This window comes from Saccopteryx leptura, chromosome 1 (genome assembly GCF_036850995.1).
Source record: "Saccopteryx leptura isolate mSacLep1 chromosome 1, mSacLep1_pri_phased_curated, whole genome shotgun sequence".
NCBI lineage: Eukaryota > Metazoa > Chordata > Mammalia > Chiroptera > Emballonuridae > Saccopteryx > Saccopteryx leptura.
This window is the reverse complement of record NC_089503.1, coordinates 62,172,807-62,200,461: the sequence shown is the minus strand read 5'-3', so window position 1 is coordinate 62,200,461 and position 27,655 is coordinate 62,172,807. Positions and strand designations below refer to the sequence as shown.

General features: G+C 55.3%; 2 protein-coding genes across 4 annotated transcripts in view; both read right to left on the bottom strand.

Moving 5' to 3' along the window:
• CAPN5 (calpain 5) overlaps window positions 1–27,655 on the bottom strand; it is a 58,977-nt gene that overhangs the window by 13,013 nt on the left and 18,309 nt on the right. For all 3 annotated transcript variants that reach the window (XM_066369152.1, XM_066369163.1, XM_066369171.1), the window contains exons 2-4: window positions 26,396–26,638; window positions 18,428–18,559; window positions 269–477 (exon numbers count right to left, since the gene is read on the bottom strand). In XM_066369152.1, coding sequence (XP_066225249.1) covers window positions 269–477; window positions 18,428–18,559; window positions 26,396–26,560 — 506 coding nt within the window. In that variant the 5' untranslated portion in view covers window positions 26,561–26,638. The remainder of the gene's footprint in view (window positions 1–268; window positions 478–18,427; window positions 18,560–26,395; window positions 26,639–27,655) is intronic.
• On the bottom strand, window positions 7,364–9,804 carry OMP (olfactory marker protein). The gene has a single exon (XM_066369138.1). The coding sequence runs from the start codon at window positions 9,719–9,721 to the stop codon at window positions 9,230–9,232; it is 492 nt and encodes a 163-aa protein (XP_066225235.1). The 5' UTR covers window positions 9,722–9,804; the 3' UTR covers window positions 7,364–9,229.

The following is a 27,655-nucleotide window of genomic DNA, read 5'->3' as shown; positions in this document are numbered from 1 at the left end:
AGTACAAGAGGGAGTCACTATTCCTTCTTACATGGGTTGGTGGTGGGGACTTGACAACCAGGTACCCAGAGGACCTCAGCCCAGGCCTCCTCCCCTCCCAGCATAGTCTCAGCTGGTCATGCCCTAGGGGCCTAGGCTCTGAGCACACTTCTTGACTTTGCACCAGCCCCTGACCTCTGTACTGGGAGCCCTGACTACAGAAACACTCATGTGGAGCCGCTCAGCAATGTCACCCCAGCCTGGCCACCTGTCTACTGCCAGCACCTACTTGGCATAGGCCTTCTCCACCAGGGCACACCAGAACTCATTGCGGGAGTTGGAGTGGCAGTAGATGAGCTGGTTGTTGACTGTGGGCAGCCGGTCGTCGATGACCACGTCCACCCACTCCCCAAAGCGCCAGAAGTGGAAGTGGAAGATGCCTGCATAGGCATCGGGCTTCTCGGGGTCCCACTCCTGCTCCTTCCAGTCTGGGATGACCTGGATGGGGGGGACAGGACGGGGACACATTGAGGTCACAATCTGGCTTCCTGAGGAAAGAAGGGGGTTTGATTCCCATCTCTGCCATGAACAATGTGGGACTTGGGCAAATCCTTCTCATCCCCGGGCCTCAGTTTCCCCATCCCTGCAGAGCTTGGGGCTCCCCTAGTCTCGTTCCAGCTCTGTGATTCTCAGATCCTACGAGCTTCGCCCTCTCCTCATACCCCCCTCTGCTTCCTCCCCCTCAGAAATATATCCTCTCCATCCAGTTCCTGCCTGGTGAATGCAGGCACCACAAGCCCCCACCCCCAGCCTGAGACAGAAGGTGGTAACCACGCTGGCCTCCTCCCTGTGTCCATCCAATCAGGCCAATCCTAGCTCCTACATTCTGCCCAAATCCATTTCCTCCTGTCCCTCCCTGGCACCTCCCTGGCCAGTTCCCCATCTCATCCTGGGACACCACCGCAGCGTAAGCAGCCACATCTGCCTCCACCCCATACAGCAGCAGGGTCAGAGTGATCTTTCTGGTCATGTCACTTCCCTGGAAAATAAGGTCCAGACACCTACGGTGTTCTGCCCCTTCCACCACCTCCCAGGCTGGTTTCGCTACCTGATCCCTAACCCTCACTTCCTCCCTGCTCCAGGCTCTGTCTCTGGTTAGGAACTCCACATCTGTTCTTCAGCTGACTCTCACTTGTCTTTTAGGGTCCACCCTCCTCCTTCAGGAAGCCCTTCTTGATTCTTCAGACTAGGCCAAGACCCTTGTCTCACGACCTCTGGTATTTCTCCTCTGAGATACTCATTCTAGTAATAATTAAACAAGTATGTGATGTTATGAACAATTCTGATACTATCGCTGGAATGTCAGCTCTGAAGGCAGGGACACATCAGTACTGGTCACTGCTATCCCCCAGCACCTAGGCCAGCTCTGGCCCGGAGAGGATGCTTAATAAACATGTGTTGACTGAGTGAATAAATCCACAGGCATCACATGGGACTCGTACAACAATTATTGTTATGGAGCATACTGGAAATGTCCAGCAGCCAGCCTGTGACTCCATGGGTTATATCAGTTTAATTCGCACAATAACCCCATGAGTAGATTACTATTACCCATCCGTACTTTACTGGGGCAGCGGGAGGATTAAAAAAAATCGAGATGTGTCCAGGGTCACAGAGCTAGACAATACACACATTCTTCATCAGCAGGGACCACTCTTTGCCCAGCCCTGTGCTGGCACAGAGGACCCAGACGAACCAGACATGGCCCTGCCTCAGGAGGCTCAGGTCTGGTAAGAGAGGCAGGCACACAGGGTGCAGTTGGGCGTTGGAGAGAAGGGAGCAGAGGGCCCGACCTGGGGCTCCAGCAGCAGCTTCTGAGCAGGGAGTGTCCCCTAAGCAGACAAGGTGGAACAGAGGCAATCTGCACAGCAGGAGGTGAGCAGGGAAGGGAAAACCCTTCCCTTGGCCAAGTCAGGGGAACCTGCTGGCCCCGCTAAACGTGGGGCCATAGGGGCCAAGCACCGTGGGGACCATGGGCAGCTCCTTCTAGAAGAAAACCACTCCCGGGTATGGGGGCTGGACACGCAGGAGGAACCAGGGGTTGTAAATAAACCTCAGGGCCCAGGCCAGCCTGAGCGCAGAGACTTCAGCCAAAAGCCATTCCCCAGCCCCCACGCTCATTAAAGATGTTTTTGTTTACACGCCTCATACCATCAAGAGGGATGTTGGCTCCCTAGTGGAACGTTCAAGACCAAGAAAATGAAAATGCTAAGCACAGCGAGAGGCACGGCAGCCACTGACGGAGCCTGCTAGGGGCCAGGCCTGCCCGGCGCCGGCCCTGCTAGGGGCCAGCCCTGCTAGGGGCCAGGCCTGCCGGTACCAGCCCTGCTAGGGGCCAGGCGCAGGACTGGCTTGTTTACTCCACTGCTGTTCTTTGGGGCAAAACTACAGAAATCGCTGGCTGAGACCACCCAGGGCACAGTGAGGGAGGCAGGATTCACACTCTAGGCTTCGGAGCCTGGCGCGGTGTCTAGGGCCCAGAAAAGGCTTGATTCTGGCTGGTCCCTTCCCCCCTACCCCTTTACCTACCTTTCAGTCAGCTTCGTGTCCCTTTGAAGTAAAAACTCCCCATGGGCCTCTGCTGTGAACCCCAGCACTCTCTCCTGCTTTGCCCTCAGGACAGAAAGTTGTATCAAAAATGGGGCACATGCAGGGTGAGGGTATCATCCCCACTACACAGATGGGAAGGCTGAGGCCCACAGAGGAACGAGGAGCTGCCCAAGGTGCACAGAGTGATGGGGAGTCTGCAGCTGAGAACACTGGCCTGGCCACTACACACACCTCAGCTTCTCCCTGGTCTGAAAGCCCTGGACTGTGTGGGAACGGGGGAAGGGAGGAGAAGGGGGAAGACTGGGGCGAGGGACTGAGAAGGGAGGAAGAGCGAGCCTTCACAGTGCACTGGGAGGGCCTGCTGGGGCAGCGGGAGGATCATTAGCCAAACTCAAGGCTTGGCTCTGAGCCTTCAGTGGCTTAAGAAGCATCTAATAAGGCTCCAGGGCCTAGAGATACAGAGTCAGGGATCCCCACGGGCTGCACTTCCTACATCACAGCCATGGGACTGGGCAGGAGGTGGGCCCCAGGCCAGGCCCCTCTGCTGCCCGCTGCTCGCTGGGGCACCAAGCAAGGGGGATAAGCCTGCCAGGGAAGGAGTGCTCCTCAGACAAACTCAACTCCCTTCTGTACACCGGAAATCAAGGAAGCAACCAGAGCCCCGGGGGCCACATCAGAGGATTCAGAACCAGCTTGAAGAGGCTCCCAATGGCAGATGATCCCATCTGAGCAGCAAGAACAATAACAACTTCAATGGATGAAAACACATGGAATACACTCACATCCATGAGATCATGCTGATACACAATTAGTCACTACTGGAGGATGGCAGGGAATCAACTCATATTTTTGAAACTGGAAAATTAAGGGAAAGAATGGAAGATTTATCCTGCCTTTTCTACACAAACTGTACCAGAGGGTAACCAATAGCAGATGAGGGAGGCTTGTAACTGGAGATGAATGCCAGCTAAGAAATTGAGGAAGAAACTAAGAGTATTAGACTCCCACTATTGTGCAACCACTGACGAATAATGGATTTATGAAATTCATGTCTCCTAACATCACAAAGAAGAGAAACAAACATTATATGCCTCCAGAGAGAACATCGCCCATAAAATGTAGCTGTGCCAAATAAGATTTATGCCTGAATCTTGTCAAGCCTCTAGAGCTGAGCCTTAGCTTACAGGAAACACAGAACACGTTCATGACACCATGAAAACAAAGCCAGCAATATCCAGATACAGTAGCCACCCCACCACCCTTATCCTCACAGGATATATTAATACCAAGACCCTCAGTGGACATCTGAAATTGCGGTTTAGTATCAAACCCTATATAAATTGTATTTCCCCATATGTACATACCTATGATAAAGTTTAATTTATAAATCAGACACAAAAAAATATTAATTTAGTAAAAGTTTAAAGTAGGCACGATAAAGTCCAATTTAGGCACAAGAAGAGGCAAGCATTTTGACAGCGGGACAGTGGGTCTGATACCCGAGACGACTACTGAGTGACTGACAGACAGGTAGCCCCCACAGTGCGGATACACTGGACAGAGGGAGGTTCACATCCGGGCGGGATGGAGCAGGACAGCACAAGATTTCATCACGTTATGCGGAACAACACACAATTTAAAACTTGTAAATTGTTTATTTCTGGATTTTTCCATTTAATATTTTTGGACCACAGCTGCCCATAGGTAACTGAAACCACAGAAAGCAAAACTGCAGATTAGGGGGGCCCGCAGCAGTCAGAAACTCCACAGTACAGCCAGTTTCTTCAGCAAATACAGTGCAAGGAAATAAGGAAAATTAATAGGTGGCGTGGAACCAACTAATTAGTTAGAGACCTTGGTTTGGATCATTTTCAAACAAACTGTAAAACACACACGTTTAGGGCACAAATTGCAAACCCAAACATTTACTGGGTATTTGATAATACTAAAAAAATTAGTCTAAAATTATTTTAGTTGTGTGATGGCAGCAATTTCCAACCATCTTCCTCTCAGGGCACACATAAACTAATTACTAAACTTCTGCAGCACACCAAAAAATATATTTTTTGCCAATCTGACAAAAAATAGGTATAATTTCTATTTATTCACACTGAATGGCTACTGTGTTGGCTGCTGTCATTTTTTTTTATTTGACAGTCTAAGGGAAAAGAGGTCAGTGCCCCTGACTAAATAGTCAGGAACTGTATGTTTAAAAATTCCTGTGGTACACCCACCGGTTGAAAATCACTGTGTTACGGTATTATGGTTAGGGTCTTTTGTTTTGTTCTGAACCAGTCTTTCTCTTTATCTGTTACGGTATTATGGTTAGAGTCTTTATTTGTTCTGAACGAACCATTCAGAAATTCACCCAGAAATAGAATGACACGGTACGCGGGGTGGGGGCGGAGAGGGACGGAGCGACAGCGGCTGGAGCGAAGGGAGGGGTCCAGGCAACTCACTCCGCGTCCCTCTCTTCTGTGGTCTGCAGCTGAGGCCCCAACACCAGGGACACCGCAGCTCCCTTGGTGCTCCCTGGCCGGGAAGCCAAGCCCTGTGGGATGTGGTACTTACTGACTCTCAGCCTCACCCTGAAACACTGCCTCCCTCAGGTCCCACAGAACCCACACCCTGGGCTGCATTTGGCCACCTCAGCTATCTATGCCTGAGTGGCTCCCCTTGCAGGCACCCGTCCTGTTCCTTATCCCTCAAGGAGTAGCTGAGCAGCAGCTTGCACAGGCCTCCTGACCCCGCTCCGCTTGGGCACCACTGGGCAGCTCTTCCTCCGGCTCTTTCCCTGCTCACTGCGGGAAGCCCCTGGAGGGCAGGGCCGTGTCTCACCTGAGCCCAGACCCCCAGCGCCCAGCACGGAGCCTGGCCCAGCTCAGAGCTGGCTGAGCCTGCTGAGAGGGCAACTCCGGGCCCTGGCTTCAGCGAGGCCCTGGCTGACTGGTGATCTGTACACACTAGTGATCACCACATCACCAGTTGCAGCGCATGGCAGAGACTTAAATTCTACTTTCCAAGCCTCAGGGCCTGCATCTGCCTCCCCTTCCTCCAGGACTCTGGTGAGAACTAAGGTGGATCATGGCTTTGGAGGTACCGCGTAAACTGTGGAGGGTTGTGCACACATGAGGGGTCATGAGTGGTGTATGAAGTGTATGGTGCACTCACACAACAACTCGCAAATCTCAGGGTTGGGAGGGGGCTGAGATGACCCAGTCAAACTCTCTCCCAAGAGAAGAAGAAACCTCTACAGCAGCCCCCTCTGCAGATGGAAAAAGCAAGGTCTGAGGGGTCGAGGCACTTCCTTGGGCTGACCAGGCAGCAAGATAAGGACTGTGTGGGATCTGGAGCTCCTCTCACACCCAGGGGACCCCATTAACCAGCACTCTCTGCAGAACCAGAAACCTCTGGACCCCACTAACGGGTGCACCGTGGGGCTCCCTGGTGCCGCTGCCACCTTGAGTGCTCCCGGGATTTTCCCTGAGGGACGCCCACCCAGACCCGAGGGGCTGGGCTCAAATCCTGCTGGGGCAGCGGGCAGGGGCTGACCCAAGCTCTCCCTGGCACATGAAAGAGCTCTGGGAGGGCTCTGGAGTGGAGAACACTGATGTGAGACCTGGCGAAGGGAACCTATTTCGAAGTAGGGGTTGTTCTCAAGCAAAACCCCAAGAGTGGGCTCTGAAGCAGGGCCTGACCTCGGCCTCCGGGAAGAAGCTAGGTTCGCCTGAAACTGGGCCCTCAGGTAGAGTGGAGGCATGGCGTCTGCCCATTCCAGGGAGTCAGTGTCATGGAGCCAAAGTCCATAGACCCAGAGCCGGGTTCACACACACACCCTCTGGCCCCTCCACACCCTCTGTGATTTGGGGCAGGCTGCTTCCTCCTTTGTGCCATTGTCTCTGCCCAAAAACTGAGCAAGCTAGAGATGACAAGGGGACAGATGCCTGACCTATGGTGGCACAGTGGATAAAGCGTCGACCTGGAAATGCTGAGGTCACCGGTTCGAAACCCTGGGCTTGCCTGGTCAAGGCACATATGGGAGTTGATGCTTCCAGCTCCTCCCCCTGTCTCTCTCTCTCCTCTCTCTGTCTCTCTCTGTCTCTCTCTCTCTCCTCTCTAAAATGAATAAATAAAAGAAAAAAAAAACAAAATTAAAAAAAATTAAAAAATTAAAAAAATAAACAAGGGGACAGAGCTCTGAAGAAGGGTCGAGAGGGGCACTACGGTGAAGTGGCAGCATCAGTCTTATCTAGACAGGTCTGGAAAGGACTTCACAGGGGCAGGTGGCTTCCTCTAGAGTCTGAGGCTGGGAGAGGGTCAGGAGCAGCAAACTGGTGACCGAGGCCAGATGAAACTTGGGCTCAGGCCTGACCCCACCCCTTGGCTACTCCGCTGTCTAGTCTGCATCCGCCAGCCACCCTGCAAGGTTGAGCACAGCCACCTACCGGAGACCAGATTATGCTTCCCCACGGCCTCAGCATGGCTTTCTGCAATGTGGGTACAGAGCCTGGTCTGGGGGCCACTGGAGAAAAAACTGTCAGGGGTGTTGGTTCCTAGATGGGTGTCAGGTGACCTGGTTCTAAACTCCTTCCTGCTGTCTGACCTTGGGCTAGTCACCTGCTCACTTCTGGCCTCATCCCAGAAAGCAGCAGGAGGAGTTGGGAGTGTGGGAGAAAGCCTGGGGAGGGGAACGCTGGGCTGTGAGGGGACGGGGCTAACTGGGAGCTGCTGATGGGGAGAGTTAGCTCACGGTGAGAGATTGCACACCACTGAGGAAGGGGCACATAGGCTTTATTGAGGCTACACAGTGGGCACAGCAGAAGCACTCACATGCCCACCCAGAGCAGATGTGGGCTGGTGGGGGTACAGGCAGTCAGTCTGCACAAGAGGGTCCCCACAGCTGCAGGGAGAGGTCAAGGAAAGAGGCAGAGGGCGGGGCCATCCCCAGGGGCCTGGCCTCCCCCAATAGTCAGTGGAGAAGCAAGGCAGGCAACGCCAGGACTTTAAGCACACCCCGCAACAGGCCAGAGATGCAAGTTAGAAAGGACCCACACCACAGCCAATCTCCCACCTAAGGAATTCAGACTCCCGCTCCTGTCTGCAAACCTCGGAAGTGGGCCCCGCCCCCCAGCAGCCTCAGCCAGTGGGAATGGCTCTGAGCTCCATCTCTCAGAGCATTTGTTCCCGGGGTCCATAGCCTGTGTCCCCCACCCCACCCCTTCCATGGCTCTGCTTTGTGAGGGAAACATCATGGCACTTCCCTGACAAAAACCAGGGCTGCCCTTGAGACAGGGTGTTGGCCTCGTTCCTGAAGTGCCCTCAGCTGAAGACAGGCAAGTCAGGCCCCTCCTTCAAAGGGGCTCACTGGGCCTATTGTATGAAGGGGAGTAAGGCTTGGGGAGCAGAACTGAATCTGCTGATAATCATGTCTCAGTTTCCCTGTTTGGCGAGTGGGTGCTCTCCCATCACAGCACACTGCCACCTCCAGTCCACTGGTGACCATCAGCTGTCACAACTGCCCTGACAGGCCACCCCAAACCCCTCTGCTCCACTAAAGATGCCAGGGATGCCACAACAGATGAAACACTCACCTTCTCCCACCAGTAAGCTAGAAATCTGAATTCCCAGCAGGGGCCACCTGAAGCCCCAGAGAACCTCCTATCCCAGCTCCGGGGCTTTGGACACCTCCAACCAGCTTCCCCAGGCAGAGGGAGACCCCTATACTACACTGTTCCGATTCACTATATGAACCTCAGAGTCTCCCGGCTCAGGAAGCCCACCTCACCAAGGTCATTCTGACCAAGCCCCTGCTAAGGGCCACTTACAAACCAGCTGGCAATTATATAATAGATCATCTAAACTCATATCTGTCCACAGAGGGGGCATAGACTCTAGAATACAGTATTTTCATATGAATAGAGCATGCTCTCCCTCAATATATATGTATGTGTATAAATAGATACATCTCTATGTTACTCTTTTATGTCCCCCTTCATTTCTCCTCTCCTGAAGTCATTTTCAGAAGAGCAAGAGTTGGCCTGCATAGCTTCCAGCCTGACAGCCATTCTTCAGTGCCCAAGCCAACCTGCCCGATGTCCCGAGGGCCCCTGAGGCACTGTGGACCCTGTGGACCACGCAAGGCCCATGCCAGGAGCAGCACCTTCCAGGATGTGGCCGGACGGACGGCAAATGGCTGTTTGCTGGATTCTCCAAGGAGGTTGCTCTGCAGTGTCTGTGTCTCCACCTCCAGAGGAAGCCCGAGGCTGCTTCTTTGGATGTCTCTTTCTCTCTGTGTCTGCATCTGTCTCTATCTTGGTCTCCCTCAGTCTCTCCCGACCGTGAGGCATAAAGAAGGCGCATGCCCACGGGTCCTCCGTCTTCCTGCACGGGCCTGACCTGGCCTCTCCAGTCCACAGAGAAGCATTGGCAGCTAGTTCAGCGTCTAGACTACAGAGCCCTTGTGTCTTCCTCCCTGAACAGGAAAGCCAGCGCCAGGGAAAAGAGAGGAGGGAGGACACAGGCTTGGGGGGTCCTGCTCAAGCTGAGACAAGCCAGCAACTAGAAAAATGTCCCAAAACGCCCCTGGGGAAGGGGACAGGGTTGGTGGGCAAGAGGAGGGGGCAGCAGGGAGCTGTTGTGGTCAGAGCTGGTTAAAGACCACGGAGGCCTTGAGGTTGGTGGGCTCCACGCCATCGCCGAAGGTGATGAGGAAGTACATCACCTTGCGGATCTTGGCCAGTTCCGACAGGCGCTCCCCAAACTCCAAGGCGTCGGCCTCGTTCCAATCCATGGCCTCTGAGTCCTCCTTGCGCCAGAAGATGGCAGCGGGGTCCAGCAGCTGGCGTGTCATGAGGTTGGTGAGGTCAGGCGTCCAATTCTGGGAGGTGCCCGTGATGGTGACCTTGCCCGGAGTGTCCAGCACGACGTCCCAGCGCTCAAACTGCAGCTTCTGCTGCTGGGTGAAGTCGAGGCGGTACACGGACTCGGCCGGCCGCAGCAGCTTCTCGCCGTCCTGGCGCTTCTCCCCGCGCTGTTTCAGGCTCTCCACGCGCAGCCGCATCTGCCTGGTCAGGTCCTTGTCCAGAACCAACGGCATGCTGAGCTGTGGCTGCTTCGGCCCTTGCTCTGCCATGGCCCAAGGGCTGCTGCCGCCTCTGCCGTGGTCCAGGAGCCGAGTGGGCTGGGTCCGCACCGCCAAGGCAAGAGATCACAAGAGGGAGGCCCCGCCTACCCTCCCACCCCCCAACCCCAGCTCCTCCCCTACCCTCTTGGCCGCTTGCCCTCTCCAGGTCCACCCAGTTCTCAAAATGGGCTGTGTATGAGGGTGGAGTCCCCAAATGCTTCCTCTCTACTCCTCGCTGAAGCGGTAATGGAGGCACTTAGGGCAGGCAGGAGGGTGACAGGCTCCTCAGGGACCAGATGGCTGATGTCAATTGCTGTGGCAACCACCCTGACTACCGCGGATGGGCTGGGAGCTGGCTTGTTTGTGAATCAGGGCGGTAGGACCGGGAGTGTGGTGGGGAGCAGGTGCTCATGGAGGCATGCAAGAAGAGCCTGGAAGACCACTGCCTCCCCAGGCAGGAGGGTAGGGGGAACAAGTACCAGAGGGGCCCGCTGATATGAGATTTGAAGTCAGCAGAGCCACATCAGAAGCTGTCCTTGCCAGAGCATACCCTTCCACACCCAATTACCAAGGCCTGATGATTCTGCCTCCCGGACACACACTGCCAGGGCCCAGCCCAGGCACCATCGTCTCTCACCTAGACCCCAGTTCTCAGACTTTGGTGAGCATCAGGACCACCAGTAGAACATAAAACACAAACTGCTGGACCCCACCCCCAGTTTCTGATTTAAGAAATCGTTGATGAGGCCTGGGAACTTGCATCTCCCCAGGCAATGCAGCTGCTGCTGGTCCAGGGGCTGTGCTCGCAGAATCTCTCACCTACATGATTCTTGTCTGCTGGCCGCCTCAGCTCTGCACCATGTGGCAGCCACATGCCCAGGCTTTGCTCCTAATCTGACCTCACCTCTTGTTCCACCTGTAGCAATCCCCACTTTCCCCCAGAAGGCCTGAGGCAGAGGAAGAATCTGACAAACATTTACATTCCCAGAACCTGCGGTGGAACAGGACTATTACATGTGGGAAAATGGGAGGGCTGGAGTATGGGAGCGTAGCTGGGGGTGGGGGAGACGGGAGCTTCCGTGACATGTCACACACAGAAAAGGGACAGCAGCTCATTCCAAACTGTAACACTTGAAAACAATCTGGGGAGGGGGGTCTAGTGGATCACAAGCACAGTCACTAGCCAGACAAGGCTATGTAAGTCAGTGGGATCTTGGGCTATCGAACAGCAGGGAGGCCCAGAGAGGAAAAGAGCACCTGGTCCTGTGAAGCCCTGGGGTCAGTTCTGGGCATTGCTGGTAGCAATTCCCCAAGAGCATCTGAGAGAACCATATAAAGGTGTGACGCTGCCTGAGCCTCACAGAACTGTATACTTTGTAGCTGGAGGGGCAGAGAAGGGAACAGTGTGGACGAGGAGTTACTATGGTGGGAGGGACTTCCTTTCCTTCACAAAGAGGAGCTGCTTCTCTCCTTCCCAGCACTAAACTTGACTTTTTATTTGTACATTTGCTGCTTTTTGTCTGTGATGCATCCCTGCTAGACCATAAGCCCTGACAGAGCAGGGACCCTGTCTGTCTTGTTCATTACTCTAAGCCAGTGGTTCTCAAAGTGTGCGCCAGGGCACACTGGTGCGCCCTAGAAGATTTCCAGGTGCGCCCTATGGTATTCCAGAGAAATATGTGCCTGTTGGGGACCAAAACACCAACAGGGTTTTTTGAATTTAGATTTTGGGGGACAGAGATCTGAGAAATTGGCTGTAAACTGACAGTCTGCCCAACCCCCAACCTCACTTGCCTGATTAGGTTGCAAAAGGCTGTTAAGCTGTAGTGCTGGGTTGTTTACACAACCCCCCATGTTCCCGGGAAAGACTGGAGGCAAGTTTCTTCTATCCTTTGTTTGGTGTAAAGTGAAGATGATCTGTATAGTGAGGGTTTTCTGCACTCAAAACAATTAAGAGTAAAAAGAGAGGAATTCTTCAATGTATTGAGGAGGAAATGATAGTTTGCCTTTCAAATATATGCCCAAACATTGAAGAAATCGCTAGGACACATCAGGCTCATGTTTCTCATCAACACAAAAATGAAAAACTTAACACATTCACACCGGGACCTGCCAAATTTACGAAATCTTACTAAGAATGTATCTATATATAAAAAGATAACTTTTTTGTCGTTTTTTAAATTTTTTAACCCCCCTTTTTTATGAATTCTAAAAAGCATAACTCAAAAAATATAACATAAAAATGTTTTTCAATGTCAGAATAAATTTAATTTTGTCATTTATTTTGTTTAATTACCATAAAAGCACGTTTGGACTTAATATTTTTTCTTTAATATTTGACTTAATTATTATAACATATTTCTCAGGAATTTGTATACAGTGCGCCTACAATTATTTGTAAGATTTTAAATGCACCACGACTTCAAAAAGTTTGAGAACCACTGCTCTAAGCCAACACCTAGAACAGGGCCTGCCACAGAAGAGGCCCTCAGAAAATGCTTGTTAGATAGATGAATGAATGAATGAATGAACAGTTGATATGATGGACCATGGGGCCCTAAACCAAGGACAACAAAAAGAAGATGGGAAGATGGGGAGAGAGCACATGGTCAAAGATGTGGTTTAGGGACAGGTGTGTGTCAGGGTGGAGGAATAAGCAAAATACCTAGAAGGTGAAGCCAGAGAGATTAATCCTTCAACTGAAGACTTGCAGGGAGAACAGGGCCTGGTGCAGGCTGTGGCTGCCATGGGAACAGGAGTTCAAGGCAACTGATGGTGAGGGCTGATGGAGATGTAATCAAGAACTGAGCCCAGGGTGATGAGGACATAGTATCAGCACAGGGACATAGTAATCCCGGCAGCATGGTAGTACTGTGGACGGATGGAATGGGAAAGGCTAGGAAATCGGAGGTCCAAGGCCTCGGTGCCTGGGTGGTAGGCCATTGTAGCTGGTTGGCAGGGGATGGCGACTAAGTGGGATGGGCAGAGGGGAGGGCAAATGGCATGAGCCTGTAGGGGTTTACATGGGGAGGGTATAGTCTGGCGATAGCACTGAGGGCAGAGAATGCCCACCCCATCTCTGAACCTTCAAGACAGGGGGAGGTATTCAGCTTTTACTGATGGGGACCCAGAAGCCACATGACCCTGGGGAGAACCTGACCTCAGCCTGGGCAGAGAGTTAAAGACCTGCAGGAAAAGGCTGAGGCAGAAGTTGTCACCAGGATTTGGACCTCAAAGACAGACAGATAGGGAAGAATGGAGGGGGCAGAGAGAGCCAGGGGAGGCCAGAGGAAGGGAGGGAAGGGAGGGCGGGCTGAAGATGCAGGTGGGGCTGGGCCCATGACTGTCCACGGGCCCATGACTGTCCACAGGCCTCTGCTCAGCCTTGAGCGGACCCACCAAAGGTTGGATGGGGGAGAAAAGAAGCTCCAAACGCACATATGTAACTGCAAAAATGTGTATTTAAAAACAAAAAAAATTAATAAACACCTCTTTAACCCCAAATAGAAAAAAAAAAGACTAGAAGGAAATACAGAAAACCCTTAGCACTGGTTGTTTCTAGGTACAGAAAACCTTTAGTAGCTTTGTATATATTTCCTCAAATCTTCTGTCCCCGGAACCTAGAGTGTTGCTGGGGCAGAGCCCGTGCTCAACTAACATGTGGTGAGTGAACTGCTACATAGCTCAAGGGCATGAACCGCTCACAGTGAGGGCACCGGCGGGATAGGAAACATTTAAATGGAACCAAAAAATAGCCCAGCCCCGCTACCAGGTGCTCTACCCTAGGACTGCCTGCCCCCAGCACTCACTCTCAGACATCCGGCACTCCGCCGGGACTGCCCGCCCCCAGCACTCACCCTCAGACATCCCGCACTCCACTGGGACTGCCCGCCCCCAGCACTCACTCCACTGGGACTGCCCGCCCCCAGCACTCACCCTCAGACATCTGGCACTCCGCTGGGACTGCCCGCCCCCAGCACTCACCCTCAGACATCCCGCACTCCACTGGGACTGCCCGCCCCCAGCACTCACCCTCAGACATCCGGCACTCCGCTGGGACTGCCCGCCCCCAGCACTCACTCTCAGACACCCGGCACTCCGCCGGGACTGCCCGCCCCCAGCACTCACTCTCAGACACCCGGCACTCCGCCGGGACTGCCCGCCCCCAGCACTCACCCTCAGACATCCCGCACTCCGCTGGGACTGCCCGCCCCCAGCACTCACTCTCAGACACCCGGCACTCCGCCGGGACTGCCCGCCCCCAGCACTCACTCTCAGACACCCGGCACTCCGCCGGGACTGCCCGCCCCCAGCACTCACTCTCAGACATCCCGCACTCCACTGGGACTGCCGGCCCCCAGCACTCACTCTCAGACATCCCGCACTCCGCTGGGACTGCCCGCCCCCAGCACTCACTCTCAGACACCCGGCACTCCGCCGGGACTGCCCGCCCCCAGCACTCACCCTCAGACATCCGGCACTCCGCTGGGACTGCCCGCCCCCAGCACTTACCCTCAGACATCCCGCACTCCGCTGGGACTGCCGGTCCCCAGCACTCACTCTCAGACATCCGACACTCCACTGGGACTGCCTGCCCCCAGCACTCACTCTCAGACACCCGGCACTCCGCCGGGACTGCCCGCCCCCAGCACTCACCCTCAGACATCCCGCACTCCACTGGGACTGCCCGCCCCCAGCACTCACCCTCAGACATCCGGCACTCCGCTGGGACTGCCCGCCCCCAGCACTCACTCTCAGACATCCCGCACTCCGCTGGGACTGCCCGCCCCCAGCACTCACCCTCAGACATCCCGCACTCCGCTGGGACTGCCCGCCCCCAGCACTCACCCTCAGACATCCCGCACTCCGCTGGGACTGCCGGTCCCCAGCACTCACTCTCAGACACCCGGCACTCCGCCGGGACTGCCCGCCCCCAGCACTCACCCTCAGACATCCGGCACTCCGCTGGGACTGCCCGCCCCCAGCACTCACTCTCAGACATCCCGCACTCCGCTGGGACTGCCCGCCCCCAGCACTCACTCTCAGACATCCCGCACTCCGCTGGGACTGCCCGCCCCCAGCACTCACTCTCAGACATCCGGCACTCCACTGGGACTGCCCGCTTGCAGCACTCACTCTCAGACATCGGGCACTCCACTGGGACTGCCCGCCCCCAGCACTCACTCTCAGACACCCGGCACTCCACTGGGACTGCCCGCCCCCAGCACCCACTCTCAGACATCCGGCACTCCACTGGGACTGCCCGCCCCCAGCACCCACTCTCAGACATCCGGCACTCCACTGGGACTGCCCGCCCCCAGCACCCACTCTCAGACATCCGGCACTCCACTGGGACTGCCCGCCCCCAGCACCCACTCTCAGACATCTGGCACTCCACTGGGACTGCCCGCCCCCAGCACTCACTCTCAGACATCCGGCACTCCACTGGGACTGCCCGCCCCCAGCACTCACTCTCAGACATCCGGCACTCCACTGGGACTGCCCGCCCCCAGCACTCACTCTCAGACATCCGGCACTCCACTGGGACTGGGCTCTCACTCTGCTTCCTGCGGCCAGGGGCACCCCATGGCTCCACCAGCAGGCCTGCCTCATGCTTGGCACTTCTCCAGGCTCTGGGGGAGGTGAACTCCCTCAGCCTGGACCAGGACAGGCCTCCTGGCAAATGCTCCACCCCACTGTCACATCCTGATTTCTGGTCCACCTGAAGTCCTGTGCTCAGGAAAGGTACAGTCCAGTTGGGGAGAACATGATGCCCCCACCAGAGATCCCATAATGGCAGAGGCCTGCTGCAGGTGGGAACTCAGAGGGGCAGGGAGGAGGGTTTAATGCAGGGGTCCCCAAACTACGGCCCGAGGGCCACATGAGGCCCCCTGAGGCCATTTATCTAGCCCCCTCCGCACTTCTGGAAGGGGCATCTCTTTCATTGGTGGTCAGTGAGAGGAACATAGTTCCCATTGGAATACTGGTCAGTTTGTTAATTTAAATTTACTTGTTCTTCATTTTAAATATTGTATTTGTTCCTGTTGTTTTTTTTTTTTACTTTAAAATAAGATATGTGCAGTGTGCATAGGGATTTGTTCATAGTTTTTTTTATAGTCCGGCCCTCCAACGGTCTGAGGGACAGTGAACTGGCCCCCTGTGTAAAAAGTTTGGGGACCCCTGGTTTAATGCATGCATATTGCCCCTTATGCCAGGGGCTTCTCTCCCCACACCTCCCCGGCTCCTTTCATTCTCCCACAACCCTGTGCACTGGAAAGGTCAGGTTTACCCTGAGGCCAAGAGAAGGAAAGTGGCCTGCCTGAGGTCGACTAGCAAGGAACCCAGGACAGAATGAAACCCAGGTCTCGCTGGCTTCAAATCATCAGCCCCAGGCTGCAGCAAGAACTGAGGTAAAGGCCTGGCCTCCTAGAGAAGAGAGCATGTGCGTGGAGGGTGCGATATGCCTGCATCCGAGGCTCAGCATCCCCAGAGTGAGGTGGGTGGGGGAGGCATGGGTGCAGGTAGCCTGAGCACCAACCCCATTCCACGGAAAAAAATAGGTGGGGAGGGGAGGCCCTGCAGGGCAACAGGTCCAGAAGCTAAGGGTGACAACAAACAGGGCCCAGCCAGAAGGGACAGCAAGGGAGGGAAGGCACAGTAATGAGCTCCCCAGGGCTCCGTCTCTCCCTCCAGGAGCCAGGGACTGTCACCACAGCAGCACAGGCAGCAGAGTGCAATTAGTCCAGAGCACCCCACCCTGCCGCAGCCTCCTGGGGACACAGGCTCCCGGAGATCAGCCTCCTGGCTCTCGAAGCCTCCAGCCAAGTGAGGTGCCCTAACACCCTGCGAGAGGAACCTTGGCCCAGACACACATAGGTCTGCCGTGGTCACACAACACCAATGACAGGCCTCCGCTGCAGGTTCTGGGCCCCTTTATCAACTCATTAAATGAACAGCCACACCAGGGCCCAGGGCAGGAGCAAGCTAAGGCCGCTCCCTATAAACAACCAGACAGCCCTCTCCCTAGGTGGGGTCACAGCAGGTCAGGCTCAAACCCAATGAAGGCCCCAGGTCATTTATAGCAGCAAGGACGGTTACTGGCCAGTAGCTGGGTCTGACAATTCTCAAAATTTTGAGTCTGCTCTTTGGCAGGCTCCGACTGGGCTCAACAGGGAGCTATCAGGTGGCCTAGCTCTACCCATGGGGAGCTCACGTTGGGAAGGGAGACCACAGGTAAACACGCAATTACGGGGCAGGCTGAGAGGTGTGGGGTCAGCACTACAGGACTTCTGTGTGCCACCTCTAACCTCAGATAGAGTCCTGAGGGTGGGGCTCAGAGGCAGGGGGACCTTGTTCTGGGCTCAGAAAAGGTGGGTGGAGCCAGGAGGACAGGGCCAGGCACCAACACTCTCTGGGCCTCGAAACCAGTGAATGCAGCCATCCCACCTGTGGCTCTCTGAGGCCCTCCCACCTCTGACACCTCAAGAGTGCCCAAGTCCGCAGGTCCCAGCAGAGGCCCTTACAGCCCACAGCTGCTCTATCCCCACAGGATCATTAGGGGCCAGGTCCCAGGGAGGCCCACTCAAGGGTGGCTTTGAGAAGTCACACTCCATTCAGAAGACAGGACAGCAGGGCCCCACCACAGTCCCGGCCTCAGCTGCAGGCACAGCTCCCTCTGAAGGCACAGCTCCATCTCAGAGAATGAAAACAAACTCACTCTGCTCCTTGTGTCCTGCTTACATGAGAACAGCCATACAATCTATAAATATTAATTACCGTAACACTGTAACGTGGCCACCATTCACAGAGCACTGCACGAGGCCCTTTAAGTACAGTCTCCTTTCACCCTCACAACTCCGAGAGAAGGAGCTACCCTGGCATCCTGATTTTTCAGGTGAGGATATTTATAAAGCTACCAAATGGTGAGCTGGGGCTCGCACCTTGGGCCTGTCCGACCGAGATGCCCAGTCTGACAGTGCTCTGAAGCCCAGCTGCTCGCCCCTACTGGAAGGGCAGGAAGGGCAGGGAAGAGAAAGGGCAATGATTTGTATTTGCTAGCATGGAAACCCAGGATGCAATCCCTGTTGCTATTTCTTTAGAGAACCCAAGTCCAGCCTCTACTCCAGCCTCCCTGCCTCTCCAGCAGGAGGCCCAGTGTCTGATTTAAGGGCTGCACTGCCGGCTGCTGCCACAAGAGAGCGAAGTGTCAGGGCCAGAGCACATTTTTTCCAACCTAAACCCTTTGATGCTGGTCTGGAACATCAACAGCTTGGAACCCTGAATCATGGATCACTCCCTCTGAACTAGTGGGAAAATTAAGACACAGAGAAAGGCAAGGACTGGCCAGGCCACATAGCAGGTACCCGCCAGAGGTCTCCCAAACCCCAGTTAATGGTCTCTCCACACTGCACATGATTCAGGCAGCTTCCACATTTCTCACGTATCAGCCAGAAGGCTCCAGGGACACTGCAGGCCCCCAGAGTGGGGAGGAAACACATCAGAATCCTCGTGGGAGCTACACAGATTCCCAGCAGCTGCCCCAGAGATGCTAGACCGGCAGGTGAGGGGAAGGTGACTCTAACACTCAGCCGATGCTGGGGAGCCCCGCTGTCACCCCCACCCCACCCCTGTTTGGCTGCACCTCCCCTGTTGGGCGGTGAGGGCTGCCAGCGGAGCTCACATTGCCCAGCAACCACCACCCCACCCCAGCCTCACCTTTTGCCACAGCGACTCTCGGGAGGCCAGCGATGAACAGGCTGCCACAAACCAGCAGTTGCCCACCTGGCCCTGGTGCAGGTCGTGAGAGCTGATGCCGTCCACAAAGAGGCGGGGGTCCTCGCAGATGTCCTGTGGAGAAGCCGGGAGGAGACCTCACTGTCAGCATGGAGATTTGTCTGTCCCCCTTGAAGACTGGGGGCCCCCATGGCCAGTCTGTTTCCCCACACCAGGTTCCCCCAGGTTCCCCCTGGAAGGCCCTTCTCCCTTCCCCTGGCTCAGGAACACTGCTCTTCTGTCAAAAATTCCACGGTGAACAAATACTATGAAAGGACTTGGGGAGACTGGACATTGGGCCACCACCTTCCTCCTGCCCTGTGTCCTCCCTAACCAGCACATCCTCCTCCGGCAGCAGCAGCCCATCAGTGTCCCTCCCAGCTGGCTCTGGTGCCCACAGTCATGCAGCGGGGTGAGGGTGCAGGGGACACACACCAAAAGTACATGTGATGAGTACAGAGGGCGGGAGAAGCGGGGAGCCAACACACCATGCCCCATGTGGGCACATCCGCAGGCTGTTTGATCTGACCCTACTCCACTTGAGAGTGGGACATTGTCAGTGACTTGTCAAGGGCACACAGCCAGCAAATGCGAACAGAGCTGAGCAGACACCCACATGGCTCCCAGAGTGTCCCCCCAGGCCCATTCTCCTCGCCCATCAGCATCTTCACCCCACAGAGCTGAAAGGGAGTGCATGCTCCCCAAGGGGGCCAGCTACAGTGGGCGGTGGGGGAGGTAAACGCTGAGATGCCTTCCCACTGCCAGGCATCCTGCTGGCACTGCAAGCAATCCTCACCATGGTCCTCAGAGGTGGGCGCTGTGCTAATTTTACAGATGAGCCCACAGAGGTAGAATAACATGCCCCAGCACACAGCACGGGCCTGCTTCCATGTCAGCTGGTGCTCGGAGCAAGTTCAGTCGCAACAGAGCTACTGAGGTCTTACCACAAGCAGCCAGCAGAGGTCCAATGTCAGGAAGTCACTTACTGGCTGTGCAACTTTGGACCAGTGGCTCAACCTCTCTGAGCCTCCATCTGCTGTCCTGTGCAAAGGAGGCAGATTACTATCCTTAGAAGGCTGGGTAAGGACTCCACACGTCATGGAGCATAGCACTTGCAGGGGGAAAGGGGCAAAGGGCTACTCCTTCTCACTAAGGTGTCTGGGACCTCTGTTGCCACCTCTGCCTGGGAAAACCGGTGTTTTGGAAAGCCAGATTGAAGGCCATAACTCCCCTGAGGATATGAGTGGTTCCAGATGGGACTTCAGAGTGACAAGATCAGGGTCAACTGCAAGGCAACTTCCCCAGAGCCCAGACTGCAGGAATATAATGCCCCAGGTCATAGAACCCAGTGAGGCAGCTATCTGGAAGCCTAGCCTTGGCCCTGGTGCTCTCCTTATCTTACCTCCCAGGCCAGCATTCTGCGCCAGAGAGAGCCATGACTTAGCATCTGCCTCCCTGGGGTCCAGAAGGACAAACAGGATGGGGGTGGAGGAAGGCTTCATATCTGGAGGACCCGAGACACAGTAAGACAGCTACAGCCTGGCATCAACCAGGGTCTGCGGCAGAGGGGAACGCCAAGGAGCTCCTCCCGTCAGACCCTCCCAGTCAGGGCCCTGGACAGAGACACAACTGCCCATTCCACCGAGGAGGACACTGAGGCCCAGGAGGAAACAATGATGCTCAAGGTTATGAGCCAAGAAAGGGGACTGATGGGACAGAACCCAGGTCTGCTGGGCTCCCCACTTAGGGATTTGTCTGTCCCCACTGAACTGTTATCCTCCCCACCGAGTAACAGTCTCTGCTGGCTCTGCTACCCCAGAACAGGGCTCTGGCCTCAGACATTTCTCTAGCCTCAGAGAGAGAAAGAGAGAGAGAGAGAGAGAGCCTGAGCTTAAGGTGTCAGGAGGCCCAGCAGTGCCCTGACTTGCTGTAGCAGGAAAAGGACTTGAAGCAAATCCACTAGTCTGGGAGGGAGCAGGGAGGAGGCGGCAGTCTGGCATGTTCCCACTGCTGGGAGAGCTTCAGGTTTGCAAGCTCTAACACAGAGAAACCACCTGAGGATGGTGCCACTTGGAGTCTGTCACGGAGCCCAGAGGCCGTCTGGGGACACCCTGAAGGGAATAATCACAGAAAGAGCTCACAATGACTGGGCACCCACTTAGTGTGCCCCACACTGTGCAAAACAACCCTGTTAGTATCCCCACTTTACAGATGAGAAAACCAAGGCACAGAGAGGTCAAGTCACTTGTTCAGGGCCACACAGGAAGAGGTGAACTGAGAGTCAAATTTAGGCAGCTCCAGAGCCTTCAGGTAGGCTAAGATTTAAAAGTGACAAAGCCACCCTTCTTTCACTCGTCCCCCTGTACCTGTCCTTAGCCCAGCTTGGGGAATCTTTTGCCACCATAGGGTCAGGCTTCTCAAGGCCAATTGTTTGTCCTTCCACCTGTCCTGGCCCATCAGCTGGGCACAGAGCACCGATCCAGACAGGGAGGCTCCCAGCCGCAGGCAGGGCCCTCGAAGAGGAGGAACCTGGCTGTGAGCACAGTTATGACAGGAGAACCCAGAGAGATCAGAGGAGGCTGCCTGGAGGTGGTAACCTGTCGGTCAAATAAGTTTAAATATGATATTAATGTTTGCTCGCTTATAGTTTGTACTGGATGTGGGCGGACGGGCTATAAGCAGGCAGGATCCTTATAGCCTAATGCTTAGTTTTAAGACTAAACTTTTCCCACCCTTTTTGATGTAGGGTGGTGCACTCTCATGAGGAATCCCATTACACCTCAGATAAGTGACTTTGTATCAAAGACTTCCTAGTTTGTATATTGGATTAAAGGTTTTGATTTCTATAAAGTGGGGCAGACCAGGAGCTTGCTCTCACAGTTCCTGAGATTAGTATTAGAGAGAGCAGAGTAAGGCCAGCATTACTCTGGAAAAGAGGAGAAGCAGCCAAGATGGCGGAGTGCTGAAGGAGAAGCCAGTTTGTGCAGTTTGTGCAGAGAGAAGGAGAGGGGGAACAGAGGTGAATAAGGCTGGTGATCTAGAAACCTTTGATTCTAGGAAACTCGGATAAGTCAGTAGCTTTGTGAGCACTGAATGAGTTTTGGAGGCCAGTGTGTGTTTTTACTTGCCCGCCAGGTGCAAGCTAGGATTAAATGTAACGGCCCACCAGTTCTTGGCTCCATTGTTTCATTACCGTCTGTCCGAATCCAGTGCGAACCTGCATGGGCCAGGCGGCTGTGACGGTGGCCGCGGATACTGGCTTCACATAACCCCAGCAGAGCAGACATGGAAAGCACTGGTAAGCAGGGAGGCTCCAAAGGGGACTGAGGTTTCCAAATTCCCCTAAGACACAACCGTCCCACAGCCTTAAGACAGCTCCCACCTTTGTCACCCCTACCCCAGGTTCCTGGCCACCTGTGTTCCTGTGCATTGCTGTGGCTCAGACAGGAGCTCTGGGAGGCAGGGCAAAGTGGCATGTAGGACTGGACTGGACAGGCACGTGCTGTGAGTCCTGGGCCAGGCTATCCCCGGCTGGCTGCTCTGGTCAGCATAGCTCTCTCTGAGGCACAGCCTTCCGCACCTGTGGTTATCTCTCAGCCCCTCCCAGCATGTTAGACCAGTTTCACCTGACACAGGCCACTCCCCATATACCCACCTCCCTCAGTGGCATTACAAGAATTTCAGGTCTCCAGGACCGGTGTGCACACAGGAATGTGGCAGACAGCGGATCAAGGGCCCCTTCCGCCTCTCCCCGTCCAATCCATTCACCTTCGCCCCAGTCACCTCCCTCCTATGATCTAAGGTCACAGCAGGAATCAATCAGACAAGTGGGGCAAAAGGCTGAGGAAGGAAGCAGGACCTCTGCCTGGGGCAGGAAACCAGGGCAGCGTGCTCAGGGGTTAGAGCTTATTCCCCCGACTCCGGCAGCAGACTGCCTCCCCACCCCACCCCACGCTCTCCTTGGCAATCCCATGAGCATATGCCATGAAAGGGACATTCCAGGCAGGGCAGAGGCCCAGGTGGCTGGCCTTGGTGTAAACTGCTTGTTTCGTGGCATAAAGGGGCTACTGTTCAGCACAGCCAAGGAGTGGGGCCTTTTCCAGGTGCTGGTATAATGAGCATGAGCCCCAGGCATGGGGCTGGGGACCAGCAGGCCTCCTTGGGAGAACTCTGAGAGGTTCCAAAAAGACATCTGTTTGTAGAACGCCTACTGGTTCCTTTCTTGGTCCCATCAAGGGACCTGCAGGCTTACCTCCAGTGATGGGGGAGAGGGAAGCAGAGAGCTGGATAGAGGGTGGGGGCACTCTGCCTCCTAAGGGATGAGAAGGGGCCCCACTCAAGGCTCTGGGCCTGAGAAAGAAGGAAGTATACACACACCCCTTTGCACTGGGATTCCCCTGAGTCACAAGTTTATCTCCCTGGCCTGGCCAGTGAGGGAGGCCAGCAAGTGTTTACTGAACTGGAAAGAACAAAGAAACAATGAATGTGGGGGAGGGGGAGGATGTGGCCCAAGGTAGGTGCCCTGGGTGGAGGCGCCCCGATGGGGACTGAGGGGGATGAGGCCTGGCTCCCCTGTATAGCTCATTAGAGATGGGTCCTTCCAGGCAGGGCCAGCTCTGGGTCCCCAACACAGAACTGGCAGGTGGGTGAGAGAGGGAGCCAGTTGTGACCTGCCTGCCATGTGTGACACCACAGATGCCTCAAGTCACTTCATCCTCCAGAAATCATGACCTCTGAGAATTATTCTCCCCATATATAGATGAGGCAACTGAGGCTCAGGGAGGGGAAGTGACTTGCTCAAGGTCACATCTCTCATAAGGCCAACTCTAACTGGCTGAAAACCAGCCTCTTCATCTCATTTTGGGAGAAAGAGGGAGCTCCTCCAAGAACACAGAGGCCCCATACCCACAACCTAAAGAGAAGGAGCTGGAGGAGGGTGGGAGTGAAGAAGGGCCTCCCCCGGGCTGTTGAGAAAGTTGGCCTTTTTACTCTGTATAAACAGGTCACAGGACCCAGGAAGTGGGATTCCTGGGAAGTGCAGCTGCTTACAGGTCAAAGTCCCATCTCACTGGCCAAGGCCCAAGCAGGTGAGAGAATGGTCACCCTGCTGGGTCGGTCTCACCCCACCCTGAGGCAAGCCCGGCCTAACTTCCTGCTCCCCCAGCCCCATCCTGTCAGTGGAGGGAGGGCCTGCCCGTCACACTGGCCCTGCCACCACCCAGCAGGCTCTGCTGACTCACAGACGGTCCATCATACCCTGGTCCACATGGTCTCACCTCCTCATGCAACACCATTCAGCCACACCTGGCCTTGAGCTGCCCCCCCCCCCCGGAAACGGATCCCCCCCGCGCCACCCCTGGGCCCCATTCAGACATCACTCTCAGCACCCACCACCACCTGCCCTCTGCCAGCAGCCTGCACGTCCGGGGCAGGGCAGCTCCGCTCCCTCTCTTTCAGTGTCTAGAAAGGACCAGGCAGCAAGCCCAGTGAGGGAGGTAGTGAAAGAGAAGGCAGTCTGGCAGGGAAGGAAGGGCCCAGAAAGGGCAGATGACTCGCCCGGGGTCCCACAGCAGGGGGATGCTGAGCCTGGTCAGCCCAGCAATTCCTCCTCTCAGGGCACCGAGCCCGAACTTCCCCAGCCAGGCCTGACCAGCCTCCTTCCCAGTCATGGACCTAAAATGTCCCTGCGATGGCAGGAGGGCAGGACAGGGTCAGAATGGGGCGGGGGATGGATAAAGTGAGAGGAGCCCAGAGGCTCAAGTGTCTCCTTCTCCTTCTCCTCTCACCAGTGGCTTCACAAAGGGCCTTTGAGACTGGTCTCCTCCCTCACGCACCCGACAAAGGAGGGCCACAGGCGTGGGGGTGGGGGGCGCCCAGGAGGCAGCAACCCCATGGCCCGGCCAGGAGCCTGCTGGGAGTTCTGAAGAGCCCAGGCAGAGGTCAGAGACTGAATGGCTGCTGGGGGCTGGGGTCAAAGGTAGCAGGAACCCTTTGTTTGCTGTCAGGGAGGGGGGCCAAGGAGGCAGCAACCCCATGGCCCGGCTGGGAGCCTGCTGGGAGTTCTGAAGAGCCCAGGCAGAGGTCAGAGACTGAATGGCTGCTGGGGGCTGGGGTCAAAGGTAGCAGGAACCCTTTGTTTGCTGTCAGGGAGGGGGGCCGAGGAGGCAGGACTCCTTGGTCCCTGCCCAGCTCTGCTGACTCACTGGGCAGTCCCGGCACCCACCTTCCCCTCTCAGCCTCAGTTTCTCTTCCTTACCCAGTCCAAGAAAATACACAGAACTTTTTTAGTTAGAATGGATTTGAGAGTACAGTCTAAGTCTAAGAGAAGAACATGAAAACTAAATTTTATTTTCCCCAAATGTCCAGGTGGCCAGTGTGAACTTTCTAATGCTACTGTGATTCTGCCACACTCTTCTGAAAGCCTCCCTTTCGACGGCCCCGCTGCTGCACAGCGCACCCGCCCTGCCCACCCCGGACCCCGGCCTCCTTCCTCCTCACTGCCCCCCACAAGCCCTGTGCTCCAGCGGCACGGCCAGGTCCTGGATAAGCCAGAGGGTTTGAAGCTTTTGTGTCTTCATGCTGTGCCTCCTGCCTGCACAGCCCTTCTTGGCAAACACCTTCTCTGATTATTGGACAGCGGGAGTGTCCTCCGGGCCCCACACACTCCAATATAGCACAGTCTCTTACAGTAACGTCCCTTCTGTGCTGTGTGACCAACTCTCACAGTGTCACTTGGGCAGTGATCTCCAGCAGCCTCCCTATCACCTAGGTCCCCAGAGGCATCCACTCTCAAGACTCAGAAATTGAGGTTAAAGAGAATGAAATCAAGCCTGACCAGACGGTGGCATAGTGGATAGAGCTTCGGATTGGGACACGGAGAACCCAGGTTCGAAACTCCAAGGTTGCTGGCTTAAGTGTAGGCTCACCAGCTTGAGCGCAGGGTCGCTGGCTTGAGTGTGGGATCATAGACATGACCCATGGTCACTAGCTTGAGCCCAAGGTCACTGGCTTGAGCCCAAGGTCGCTGGCTTGAGCAAGGGGTCACTTGCTCTGCTGTAGCCTCCTCCCCTATCAAGGCACATACAAAAAAGCAATCAATGAACAATTAAGGTGCCGCACAAAGAATTGATGCCTTTCATCTCTCTCCCTTCCTGTCTGTCTGTCCCCATCTGTCTTTCTTTCTGACTGTCTCTGTCTCTGTCAAAAAAAAAAAAAAAAAAAAAAAGGATGAAATCAAGCCACAAGGCCAAATACTTCTATTAAATACATTTTAGCCTTAGCAATGAAAGCCAGGATAGGGGAGCAGCCAGCCAGATGAGACAGAATTTGCCATTCTCAAGAGTGATGGGAACAGCTGCCTGGACTGGACGCCAGGCTCCACGCCAGACTCTTCCACGCCTCATCGCTTTTACTGCTCACAACAACCCTATGCAGTGCTATTATTTTTTACTACTACTATTATTGTTATGGATTAATCATAATAATAAGTACTTTCCATTTACAGCAAACAACTATTTCAAACTCATTATTATAATAATGAGCAAAGTAAATTCCTTGCACTTAATCGTCACTAAATGGTACTTAATGTCACTTATGCTTGAATTTTACTAAGAAAAGGTCATATCCACATCAGCTCGTTTTTATCCCAACCACGACCCTGGGAGGAGGGTGACAGGGCAGAGGGCCCCACTTTCCCTATGAGGAAGCTGAGGCCCAGAGAGGCTGCCAGCGCTGGCCAGGGGAACAAGACCGCCCTCCTGGCTCCCTGTCCAGAAGGGCCCAACATCAGCCCCTCCGCGTCCTCAGCTGCCGGGGCCGGGAGGTTGACCCCTGCCACCACGCCACTGTGCCCTGCAGACTGGGTTGATCTGCGCCTGCTTGCCTCAGGTCCAGCTCAGACTAGACACTGACCTGGGGCCGCTTCCACCTGACAGCAGGCCCTGGAGCGCCCTTATAGTACAGCGAGTCATCGGTGGCCGGGAAGCTGGGGTCTTCAAAGAGCACCTTCCTGCGCAGACAGGCCCGCTTCAGGGAGGAGTAGTTCTGGTCTCCGTAGGGCTTCACGCACGAGAACATGGCGGCCACTGCCCACGGCGGGAAGGCCGAGAGGAGTCAGCAGGGCCTGCGTGGGCGCGGGGGCGGCTCCAGGGGCACCTGGGAGGACAGAAGACAAGAAGATCACTCCTCTGAGGACTAGAGGCCCTGAGTCAGGTGATCCCCACCTGCTCCCTCCCTGCAGCCTGTGAAGGGAGCATCCTCACTCCCACTGGCCAGGAATGAAGGCTGAGAGAAAGGGAGGAATCTGCCCAGGGTCACACAGCTGGCACATCCAGCGCAGGAACAGGAACCGGCTGACCTGACTCCATAGCCTGAATTCTCTTATTTCTGACGCTTGGAGGCGCTGCCAGGCCAGCAGACCAAGGGCACAGCCACGTGGTGCTCCAGGCTGCCCGATGCATCCACCCCCACTTCCTTCGTTTCAGCAGCCTTCCCTAGACTTCCCTGACTGGTGTGATACCACAGGAAAGCGGCTGCATTATCTCCAAGTCTCTCTTCTCTAGAGGCTCACCCTCAGTCTACTAGAGTAGCACCATTCTGCCCTGCGTAGGACAAGAAATACCTTGAGCCAGCCCCCCCACCCCCCCGCCCGCACCACCATTCACAGGCATTCTCTCCAGCCCCCTCCCTCCAGCACTTCTGGAATAAACGTCTCCAGTTCTGTAGGCAGCACTCTCATTGCTCCTTAATCCCAATGACCCAATTCCCCTGAAGACCCCCCCCACACCATCACATGATCTCCCAATCCCTGAAGTCAGACTCTCCCAGGACAGCCTTCCGACCTCACAGTGTCTCAAACTTCTGAATAGGCGCGTCCTCCTGGGCTGCCAGGGCCTCTGGAGTGGATTCTGATCCCTCCCGCATCTCTGAACTCCCTTCCCCCACTGGGAACCCCAGTGGTCGGTCTGCTCACTCCCTCCCCTCCAGATAATGACCTCTGTGTTCAGCCCGGACCCTCTTCTGGGCCCCTGACCGGCCCACTCCCTATAAGAACGATAGGCCCCTTACAGGTACCAATCCCAAACTTAACTCATCTGCCCCCACATTTCCCCCAAGTTCCCCAGCCCCAGGAACACCCTATGAGATGCAAAAGGTGGCTCTCTACACATTGTC